Below are 13,484 nucleotides of genomic sequence, written 5' to 3' on the forward strand. Positions count from 1 at the left end.
TTCTGTCTGCCAGCTTTATTTTACATACTGAACCCACAGCTATGTGGGAGATGAGGAGAGGAGGTGTTCAGGAACAGTCAGCACTTAAAGGGATAGCTCACTCAAATAAAAGTTGGCCAGGTGTTTTCAGACCTAAAATGTTAGCCTAATTTTGTTGGATTCCTCTGCCTTCCTCTGTGTCAAGGTGAGGGTGATCTGGTGAGGGCAAACCATTGTTGTGACTTCCTCTGTGTCCAGGTGAGGGTGATCCGGTGAGGGGGAACCATTGAAAGGAGAATGTGGCGCATCCTGAGGCCCACCGGTAGTAAACCCCTCCCAGGAGCCATGGGACCACCCCAGACCCCCCTCCTCTGATCCCACCTTTGACCTCTGACCTCACCCCAGCTGCCTTTTAACTTCATGAAGAACCTTGACATTGGTGATGTGATGAATAAATTTGAAGTCCTTGGGATCGTAGGTGAAGGTAAGATCACTAGCTACGTTACAACGTTACAGAGGGTTTCTAACAATTCTGTCCTGGGTAATGGATCATGAAGCACTATAGAAATCAGAAGTTTGGACTAGGCTACATTATATTGGAACTAGATATTGTGCCTGCCAGCCAGCCAGCCAGCCAGCCAGCCACATGTCTTTCTCTCCCATGTTGTTGGTTTCAATGAGTAGTTGTAAAGTGGCAGACACTCTACTCCACCCCCAGCCTCATCCCCTCTACCCTGCCCCAGCCCCATCCCCTCTACCCTGCCCCAGCCCCATCCCCTCTACCATGCCCCAGCCCCATCCCCTATACCCTGCCCCAGCCCCAGCACCATCCCCTCTACCCTGCCCCAGCCCCAGCCCCATCCCCTCTACCCTGCCCCAGCCCCATCCCCTCTACCCTGCCCCAGCCCCAGCCCCATCCCCTCTACCCTGCCCCAGCCCCATCCCCTCTACCCTGCCCCAGCCCCATCCCCTCTACCCTGCCCCAGCCCCATCCCCTCTACCCAGCCCCAGCCCCATCCCCTCTACCCTGCCCCAGCCCCATCCCCTCTACCCTGCCCCAGCCCCATCCCCTATACCCTGCCCCAGCCCCAGCCCCTCTACCCTGCCCCAGCCCCATCCCCTCTACCCAGCCCCAGCCCCATCCCCTCTACCCTGCCCCAGCCCCATCCCCTCTACCCTGCCCCAGCCCCATCCCCTCTACCCTGCCCCAGCCCCATCCCCTCTACCCTGCCCCAGCCCCATCCCCTCTACCCTGCCCCAGCCCCATCCCCTCTACCCTGCCCCAGCCCCAGCCCCATCCCCTCTACCCTGCCCCATCCCCTCTACCCTGCCCCAGCCCCATCCCCTCTACCCTGCCCCAGCCCCAGCCCCATCCCCTCTACCCTGCCCCAGCCCCATCCCCTCTACCCTGCCCCAGCCCCATCCCCTCTACCCTGCCCCAGCCCCATCCCCTCTACCCAGCCCCAGCCCCATCCCCTCTACCCTGCCCCAGCCCCATCCCCTCTACCCTGCCCCAGCCCCATCCCCTCTACCCTGCCCCAGCCCCAGCCCCTCTACCCTGCCCCAGCCTCATCCCCTCTACCCTGCCCCAGCCTCATCCCCTCTACCCTGCCCCAGCCCCAGCCCCATCCCCTCTACCCTGCCCCAGCCTCATCCCCTCTACCCTGCCCCAGCCCCATCCCCTCTACCCTGCCCCAGCCCCATCCCCTCTACCCTGCCCCAGCCCCATCCCCTCTACCCTGCCCCAGCCCCATCCCCTCTACCCTTCCCCAGCCCCAGCCCCTCTACCCAGCCCCAGCCCCAGCCCCTCTACCCAGCCCCAGCCCCATCCCCTCTACCCTTTCCCAGCCCCAGCCCCTCTACCCTGCCCCAGCCTCATCCCCTCTACCCAGCCCCATCCCCTCTACCCTGCCCCAGCCTCATCCCCTCTACCCAGCCCCAGCCCCATCCCCTCTACCCTGCCCCAGCCCCAGCCCCATCCCCTCTACCCTGCCCCAGCCCCAGCCCCTCTACCCTGCCCCAGCCCCAGCCCCATCCCCTCTACCCTGCCCCAGCCCCAGCCCCTCTACCCTGCCCCAGCCTCATCCCCTCTACCCAGCCCCATCCCCTCTACCCTGCCCCAGCCTCATCCCCTCTACCCAGCCCCAGCCCCATCCCCTCTACCCTGCCCCAGCCCCAGCCCCATCCCCTCTACCCTGCCCCAGCCCCTCTACCCTGCCCCAGCCCCAGCCCCATCCCCTCTACCCTGCCCCAGCCCCAGCCCCTCTACCCTGCCCCAGCCTCATCCCCTCTACCCAGCCCCATCCCCTCTACCCTGCCCCAGCCTCATCCCCTCTACCCAGCCCCAGCCCCATCCCCTCTACCCTGCCCCAGCCTCATCCCCTCTACCCTGCCCCAGCCCCAGCCCCATCCCCTCTACCCTTCCCCAGCCCCAGCCCCTCTACCCAGCCCCAGCCCCAGCCCCTCTACCCAGCCCCAGCCCCATCCCCTCTACCCTTTCCCAGCCCCAGCCCCTCTACCCTGCCCCAGCCTCATCCCCTCTACCCAGCCCCATCCCCTCTACCCTGCCCCAGCCTCATCCCCTCTACCCAGCCCCAGCCCCATCCCCTCTACCCTGCCCCAGCCTCATCCCCTCTACCCTGCCCCAGCCCCATCCCCTCTACCCTGCCCCAGCCCCATCCCCTCTACCCTGCCCCAGCCCCTCTACCCTGCCCCAGCCCCAGCCTCATCTCCTCTACCCTGCCCCAGCCCCATCCCCTCTACCCTGCCCCAGCCCCATCCCCTCTACCCTGCCCCAGCCCCATCCCCTCTACCCTGCCCCAGCCCCATCCCCTCTACCCTGCCCCAGCCCCATCCTCTCTACCCTGCCCCAGCCCCATCCCCTCTACCCTGCCCCAGCCCCATCCCCTCTACCCTGCCCCAGCCCCATCCCCTCTATCCTGCCCCAGCCCCAGCACCATCCCCTCTACCCTGCCCCAGCCCCAGCCCCTCTACCCTGCCCCAGCCCCATCCCCTCTACCCTGCCCCAGCCCCATCCCCTCTACCCAGCCCCAGCCCCATCCCCTCTACCCTGCCCCAGCCCCATCCCCTCTACCCAGCCCCAGCCCCATCCCCTCTACCCTGCCCCAGCCCCATCCCCTCTACCCTGCCCCAGCCCCATCCCCTCTACCCTGCCCCAGCCCCATCCCCTCTACCCTGCCCCAGCCTCATCCCCTCTACCCTGCCCCAGCCCCATCCCCTCTACCCAGCCCCAGCCCCATCCCCTCTACCCTGCCCCAGCCCCATCCCCTCTACCCTGCCCCAGCCCCATCCCCTCTACCCTGCCCCAGCCCCATCCCCTCTACCCTGCCCCAGCCCCATCCCCTCTACCCTGCCCCAGCCCCATCCCCTCTACCCTGCCCCAGCCCCATCCCCTCTACCCTGCCCCAGCCCCATCCCCTCTACCCTTCCCCAGCCCCAGCCCCTCTACCCAGCCCCAGCCCCAGCCCCTCTACCCAGCCCCAGCCCCATCCCCTCTACCCTTTCCCAGCCCCAGCCCCTCTACCCTGCCCCAGCCTCATCCCCTCTACCCAGCCCCATCCCCTCTACCCTGCCCCAGCCTCATCCCCTCTACCCAGCCCCAGCCCCATCCCCTCTACCCTGCCCCAGCCCCAGCCCCATCCCCTCTACCCTGCCCCAGCCCCAGCCCCTCTACCCTGCCCCAGCCCCAGCCCCATCCCCTCTACCCTGCCCCAGCCCCAGCCCCTCTACCCTGCCCCAGCCTCATCCCCTCTACCCAGCCCCATCCCCTCTACCCTGCCCCAGCCTCATCCCCTCTACCCAGCCCCAGCCCCATCCCCTCTACCCTGCCCCAGCCCCAGCCCCATCCCCTCTACCCTGCCCCAGCCCCTCTACCCTGCCCCAGCCCCAGCCCCATCCCCTCTACCCTGCCCCAGCCCCAGCCCCTCTACCCTGCCCCAGCCTCATCCCCTCTACCCAGCCCCATCCCCTCTACCCTGCCCCAGCCTCATCCCCTCTACCCAGCCCCAGCCCCATCCCCTCTACCCTGCCCCAGCCTCATCCCCTCTACCCTGCCCCAGCCCCAGCCCCATCCCCTCTACCCTTCCCCAGCCCCAGCCCCTCTACCCAGCCCCAGCCCCAGCCCCTCTACCCAGCCCCAGCCCCATCCCCTCTACCCTTTCCCAGCCCCAGCCCCTCTACCCTGCCCCAGCCTCATCCCCTCTACCCAGCCCCATCCCCTCTACCCTGCCCCAGCCTCATCCCCTCTACCCAGCCCCAGCCCCATCCCCTCTACCCTGCCCCAGCCTCATCCCCTCTACCCTGCCCCAGCCCCATCCCCTCTACCCTGCCCCAGCCCCATCCTCTCTATCCTGCCCCAGCCCCAGCACCATCCCCTCTACCCTGCCCCAGCCCCAGCCCCTCTACCCTGCCCCAGCCCCATCCCCTCTACCCTGCCCCAGCCCCAGCCTCATCTCCTCTACCCTGCCCCAGCCCCATCCCCTCTACCCTGCCCCAGCCCCATCCCCTCTACCCTGCCCCAGCCCCATCCCCTCTACCCTGCCCCAGCCCCATCCCCTCTACCCTGCCCCAGCCCCATCCTCTCTACCCTGCCCCAGCCCCATCCCCTCTACCCTGCCCCAGCCCCATCCCCTCTACCCTGCCCCAGCCCCATCCCCTCTATCCTGCCCCAGCCCCAGCACCATCCCCTCTACCCTGCCCCAGCCCCAGCCCCTCTACCCTGCCCCAGCCCCATCCCCTCTACCCTGCCCCAGCCCCATCCCCTCTACCCAGCCCCAGCCCCATCCCCTCTACCCTGCCCCAGCCCCATCCCCTCTACCCAGCCCCAGCCCCATCCCCTCTACCCTGCCCCAGCCCCATCCCCTCTACCCTGCCCCAGCCCCATCCCCTCTACCCTGCCCCAGCCCCATCCCCTCTACCCTGCCCCAGCCTCATCCCCTCTACCCTGCCCCAGCCCCATCCCCTCTACCCAGCCCCAGCCCCATCCCCTCTACCCTGCCCCAGCCCCATCCCCTCTACCCTGCCCCAGCCCCATCCCCTCTACCCTGCCCCAGCCCCATCCCCTCTACCCTGCCCCAGCCCCATCCCCTCTACCCAGCCCCATCCCCTCTACCCAGCCCCAGCCCCATCCCCTATACCCTGCCCCAGCCCCAGCACCATCCCCTCTACCCTGCCCCAGCCCCATCCCCTCTACCCTGCCCCAGCCCCATCCCCTCTACCCTGCCCCAGCCCCATCCCCTCTACCCTGCCCCATCCCCTCTACCCTGCCCCAGCCCCATCCCCTCTACCCTGAGCTATTAGAACCAGTACAGTGTGCTGTCACAGTCTGAACCCTTTGCATGCTCAACCTATAAAGCAGATCCCTTGACTGTAGTTCTGGGCTCTAGTCTAACCCAGATCTTCTGAGTCTGAACCACCCCTTAGTAACCTCCCCAAAATGACCCCCTAGGGGTGTGGATTTGGTATTTTATTAGGATCCCCATTAGCCGTTGCAAAAGCAGCAGCTACTCTTCCTGGGGTCCACACAGAACATGAAACATGACATAATACAGAACATTAATAGACAAGAACAGCTCAAGGACAGAACTACATAAAACTTTTTTAAAGGCACACGTAGCCTACATATCAATACATGCACACAAACTATCTAGGCTTAATCTGTTTTTTTAAACCAGGTTTGCTGTTTATTTGAGCAATATGAGATGGAACGGAGTTCCATGCAATAATGGCTCTTTATAATACCGTACGCTTTCTTGAATTTGTTCTGGATTTGGGGACTGTGTACAGTATATCACTGCCAGGGTTGATAGTAGCATCAGAGCTCCAGTGTTTCGGTGGCTCAGTTCCAGATCCAGCCATGCTGGCTCATATAGGATAGCTAGAGATGACTCTCTAATGCAGCGGAAGGTATGAGGTAGCCCTGTATCTCCCCTTGGTATAACGGTCCAGTCATGGGCTTCTCCTGTGGGAGACCCAGGTTCACTAACATCATTGATGGGGTTTTTACAATGTAATATTTTGGTTTATTTTACGGTACAGAAATGACCATGTATTTACTAAGAAATTACATGGCAAAATGGCAGTTATACAGTTCGTACCAGCCAGGTAGTTGCCAATTGTGTTGAATTCTATTTAGAAAGTACCAGAAAGTTCTAGATACGAAAATGATCGACAATCTATTGGGTCCTTCTAGAGAGATGTGAAGTTTGAAATGAATTAAGTTTGCTAATATGGGTGATTGTTCATGAGACAATTGATATTAGGGCTGTCCCGACTAAAAACAATTTTGGTCAACTGAAAGTCGTCTGTTGTTTTGACCAATCGATTGGTCGAAATTCTGAAATGTGTATTTTTCCATATATAGACACATCCTATGTGTTTTAATCTAATCAACTATATGCACTGAGACTGTCTGATGCTTTAAAAACACTGTTTGATTAAATAATTAAGACACACAAACGACTCCAGAAGGAACCAGAGATCAAGATAACCAAAGAAACAAACCTGTTCCCGACCGACCCTCCTCCTACCGCTCTTCATTTGCAGATTCTGCCATTACGCTCCTGAAGTTGGCGATTTATATGCTATAGTGTAACGCTTAGAGTGATCGACTGTGCCATCTCCGTGAATCAGACAGGTGTCTTGTGTGCCATGAAAAATAAAATAAAATTGCGACCGCTCAACGAAAAGAAATCTCTGTCGACCAACAGCCTATGGACCAGTCGCCTATATGGGATCAGCCCTAATTGATAACCTATGGACCAGTCGCCTATATGGGATCAGCCCTAATTGATAACATATGGACCAGTCGCCTATATGGGATCAGCCCTAATTGATAACCTATGGACCAGTCGCCTATATGGGATCAGCCCTAATTGATAACATATGGACCAGTCGCCTATATGGGATCAGCCCTAATTGATAACATATGGACCAGTCGCCTATATGGGATCAGCCCTAATTGATAACATATGGACCAGTCGCCTATATGGGATCAGCCCTAATTGATAACATATGGACCAGTCGCCTATATGGGATCAGCCCTAATTGATAACATATGGACCAGTCGCCTATATGGGATCAGCCCTAATTGATAACATATGGACCAGTCGCCTATATGGGATCAGCCCTAATTGATAACATATGGACCAGTCGCCTATATGGGATCAGCCCTAATTGATAACATATGGACCAGTCGCCTATATGGGATCAGCCCTAATTGATAACATATGGACCAGTCGCCTATATGGGATCAGCCCTAATTGATAACCTATGGACCAGTCGCCTATATGGGATCAGCCCTAATTGATAACATATGGACCAGTCGCCTATATGGGATCAGCCCTAATTGATAACATATGGACCAGTCGCCTATATGGGATCAGCCCTAATTGATAACATATGGACCAGTCGCCTATATGGGATCAGCCCTAATTGATAACCTATGGACCAGTCGCCTATATGGGATCAGCCCTAATTGATAACATTTAAAAGTAGTATTAGTAGGTTTAAGGGGATAATATACAAAAATAACTGTTGCACATGAATTAAACGTATCATTCAATAATTTATTGTGATATGGATTTATGCCCAGAAACAGTAATCTACCTAACACTACCCTGTTGGTGTACAAATATACAACCACACTACATTTAAACTATGGAACATTACCACTACACTACACACTACATTTAAACTATGGAACATTACCACTACACTACACACTACATTTAAACTATGGAACATTACCACTACACTACACACTACATTTAAACTATGGAACATTACCACTACACTACACACTACATTTACACTATGGGACATTATCACTACACTACACTATGGAACGTTACCACTACATTTACACTATGGAACATTACCACTACACTACACACTACATTTAAACTATGGAACATTACCACTACACTACACACTACATTTACACTATGGAACATTACCACTACACTACACTATGGAACATTACCACTACACTACACTATGGAACATTACCACTACACTACACTATGGAACATTACCACTACACTACACTATGGAACATTACCACTACACTACACTATGGAACATTACCACTACACTACACTATGGAACATTACCTCTACACTACATTATGGAACATTACCACTACACTACACACTACATTTAAACCATGGAACATTACCACTACACTACACTATGGAACATTATCACTACACTACACTATGGAACATTATCACTACACTACACTATGGAACATTACCACTACACTACACTATGGAACATTACCACTACACTACACAATACATTTAAACTATGGAACATTACCACTACACTACACAATACATTTAAACTATGGAACATTACCACTACACTACACTATGGAACATTAACACTACACTACACTATGGAACATTATCACTACACTACACACTACATTTAAACCATGGAACATTACCACTACACTACACTATGGAACATTACCACTACACTACACTATGGAACATTACCACTACACTACACTATGGAACATTACCACTACACTACACACTACATTTACACTATGGAACATTACCACTACACTACACTATGGAACATTACCACTACACTACACTATGGAACATTACCTCTACACTACACTATGGAACATTACCACTACACTACACACTACATTTAAACTATGGAACATTACCACTACACTACACACTACATTTACACTATGGAACATTACCACTACACTACACTATGGAACATTACCACTACACTACACTATGGAACATTACCACTACACTACACTATGGAACATTACCTCTACACTACACTATGGAACATTACCACTACACTACACTATGGAACATTACCACTACACTACACTATGGAACATTAACTCTACACTACACTATGGGACATTACCACTACACTACACACTACATTTAAACTATAGAACATTACCACTACACTACACTATGGAACATTACCACTACACTACACTATGGAACATTACCACTACACTACACACTAAATTTAAACTATGGAACATTACCACTACACTACACTATGGAACATTACCACTACACTACACACTACATTTACACTATGGAACATTACCCCTACACTACACACTACATTTAAACTATGGAACATTACCACTACACTACACACTACATTTACACTATGGGACATTATCACTACACTACACTATGGAACGTTACCACTACATTTACACTATGGAACATTACCACTACACTACACACTACATTTAAACTATGGAACATTACCACTACACTACACACTACATTTACACTATGGAACATTACCACTACACTACACTATGGAACATTACCTCTACACTACACTATGGAACATTACCTCTACACTACACTATGGGACATTACCACTACACTACACACAACATTTAAACTATAGAACATTACCACTACACTACACTATGGAACATTAACACTACACTACACTATGGAACATTACCACTACACTACACACTACATTTACACTATGGAACATTACAACTACACTACATTTACACTATGGAACATTACCACTACACTACACACTACATTTAAACTATGGAACATTACCACTACACTACACTATGGAACATTACCACTACACTACACACTACATTTAAACCATGGAACATTACCACTACACTACACACTACATGTACACTATGGAACATTACCACTACACTACACACTACATTTACACTATGGAACATTACCACTACACTACACTATGGAACATTACCACTACACTACACTATGGAACATTACCTCTACACTACACTATGGAACATTACCACTACACTACACTATGGAACATTACCTCTACACTACACTATGGAACATTACCTCTACACTACACTATGGGACATTACCACTACACTACACACAACATTTAAACTATAGAACATTACCACTACACTACACTATGGAACATTAACACTACACTACACTATGGAACATTACCTCTACACTACACTATGGGACATTACCACTACACTACACACTACATTTACACTATGGCACATCACCACTACACTACACACTACATTTACACTATGGCACATTACCACTACACTACACTATGGAACATTACCACTACACTACACTATGGAACATTTCCACTACACTACACACTACATTTAAACTATGGAACATCACCACTACACTACACACTACATTTACACTATGGCACATTACCACTACACTACACACTACATTTACACTATGGGACATTACCACTACACTACACACTACATTTAAACTATAGAACATTACCACTACACTACACTATGGAACATTACCACTACACTACACTATGGAACATTACCACTACACTACACACTACATTTACACTATGGAACATTACCACTACACTACACACTACATTTAAACTATGGAACATTACCACTACACTACACACTACATTTAAACTATGGAACATTATCACTACACTAAACTATGGAACATTACCACTACACTACACTATGGAACATTACCACTACACTACACTATGGAACATTACCACTACACTACACACTACATTTACACTATGGAACATTACCACTACACTACACACTACATTTAAACTATGGAACATTACCACTACACTACACACTACATTTAAACTATGGAACATTACCACTACACTACACTATGGAACATTACCACTACACTACACACTACATTTAAACTATGGAACATTACCACTACACTACACAATACATTTACAATATGGAACATTACCACTACACTACACAATACATTTACACTATGGCACATTACCACTACACTACACTATGGCACATTACCACTACACTACACTATGGCACATTACCTCTACACTACACTATGGAACATTACCTCTACACTACACTATGGAACATTACCTCTACACTACACTATGGAACATTACCACTACACTACACACTACATTTAAACTATGGAACATTATCACTACACTAAACTATGGAACATTACCACTACACTACACTATGGAACATTACCACTACACTACACACTACATTTAAACTATGGAACATTACCACTACACTACACACTACATTTAAACTATGGAACATTACCACTACACTACACTATGGAACATTACCACTACACTACACACTACATTTAAACTATGGAACATTACCACTACACTACACAATACATTTACACTATGGGACATTACCACTACACTACACTATGGAACATTACCTCTATACTACACTTTGGGACATTACCACTACACTACACACTACATTTAAACTATGGAACATTACCACTACACTACACTATGGAACATTACCACTACACTACACTATGGAACATTACCACTACACTACACAATACATTTAAACTATGGAACATTACCACTACACTACACACTACATTTACACTATGGAACATTTCCACTACACTACACACTACATTTAAACTATGGAACATTACCACTACACTACACACTACATTTAAACTATGGAACATTACCACTACACTACACACTACATTTAAACTATGGAACATTACAACTACACTACACACTACATTTAAACTATGGAACATTACCACTACACTACACTATGGAACATTACCACTACACTACACTATGGAACATTACCACTACACTACACAATACATTTAAACTATGGAACATTACCACTACACTACACACTACATTTACACTATGGAACATTTCCACTACACTACACACTACATTTAAACTATGGAACATTACCACTACACTACACACTACATTTAAACTATGGAACATTACCACTACACTACACTATGGCACATTACCACTACACTACACTATGGCACATTACCTCTACACTACACTATGGAACATTACCTCTACACTACACTATGGAACATTACCTCTACACTACACTATGGAACATTACCTCTACACTACACTATGGAACATTACCTCTACACTACAATATGGCACATTACCACTACACTACACTATGGAACATTACCTCTACACTACACTATGGAACATTACCACTACACTACACTATGGAACATTACCTCTACACTACACTATGGAACATTACCACTACACTACACTATGGAACATTACCTCTACACTACACTATGGAACATTACCTCTACACTACAATATGGCACATTACCACTACACTACACTATGGAACATTACCTCTACACTACACTATGGAACATTACCTCTACACTACACTATGGAACATTACCTCTACACTACACTATGGAACATTACCTCTACACTACACTATGGAACATTACCTCTACACTACACTATGGAACATTACCTCTACACTACACTATGGAACATTACCTCTACACTACAATATGGCACATTACCACTACACTACACAATACATTTAAACCATTGATCCGATACAGGCAGCAGTTTGACCTCTCGGCATGTTCTACATTCATCCTGTCAGCATGTCATGTGACCAGGCTGTTGGTTGATACTCTCTGTTTATCTGAATGGACGTCTAGCTGCTGAAGGTGACTCCATGTCTTTATAAATCAATGTTATTTTCTTAACAACAGACAGGGCAGCTTTAGGTCAGGTATTATTAGGTCTACAGCGTTAATGTAATAAGATCCCCAGGAGTGCTTCATGATATCTGAAAGTACTACTCTCTCCACAGGTGCCTATGGAGTGGTCCTGAAGTGCAGACACAAGGTAAGGTCCCTCATATAATTACATACATTATCATTTTCTGTGAGACCCATCATTACCACTTCTAAACACTGATGTTTTTAGATCAAGTAGGTAACTAACCTGAACTGAACAGAATAGACCAAAATACAGGATCTTTTATTGTTTTAGGCAAGATGGTATTGTATAGGAATAGCAGGGTTGGGGTCAGACTGTGTAGCCTCAGACTGCCCATCTTAATCTTTTATTTTTATTGGCCAGTTTGAGATGTGGCTTTTTCTTTGCAACTCTGCCTAGAAGGTCAGCATCCTGGAGTCGCCTCTTCACTGTTGACGTTGAGACTGGTGTTTTGCGGGTACTATTTAATGAAGCTGCCAGTTGAAGACCTGTGAGGCATCTGTTTCTTAAACTAGACACTCTAATGTATTTGTCCTCTTGCTCAGTTGTGCACCGGGGCCTCCCACTCCTCTTTCTATTCTGGTTAGAGCCAGTATGCGCTGTTCTGTGAAGGGAGTAGTACACAGTGTTGTACGAGATCTTCAGTTTCTTGGCAATTTCTCGCATTGAATAGCCTTCATTTCTCAGAACAAGAATAGACTGATGAGTTTCAGAAGAAAGTAATTCGTTTCTGGCCATTTTGAGCCTGTAATCGAACCCACAATTGCTGATGCTCCAGATACTCAACTAGTCTCAAGAAGGCCAGTTTAATTGCTTCTTTAATCAGCACAACAGTTTTCAGCTGTGCTAACATCATTGCAAAAGGGTTTTCTAATGATCAATTAGCCTTTTAAAATGATCAACTTGGATTAGCAAACACA

At 50.1% G+C, this 13,484-nt stretch overlaps 1 protein-coding gene across 1 annotated transcript in view; it reads left to right on the forward strand.

The window, feature by feature from the left end:
• Positions 1-389: 389 nt before the first annotated feature.
• LOC311137618 (cyclin-dependent kinase-like 5) overlaps positions 390-13,484 on the forward strand; it is a gene marked incomplete at its 3' end in the record, with an annotated part of 239,460 nt that continues 226,365 nt past the window's right edge. The window contains exons 1-2 of the mRNA XM_084172120.1: positions 390-463; positions 12,656-12,690. Of these exons, the coding sequence (XP_084028246.1) occupies positions 400-463; positions 12,656-12,690 (99 nt within the window). The 5' untranslated portion in view covers positions 390-399. The remainder of the gene's footprint in view (positions 464-12,655; positions 12,691-13,484) is intronic.

This window comes from Coregonus lavaretus, assembly GCF_964263955.1.
Source record: "Coregonus lavaretus genome assembly, chromosome: 11".
NCBI lineage: Eukaryota > Metazoa > Chordata > Actinopteri > Salmoniformes > Salmonidae > Coregonus > Coregonus lavaretus.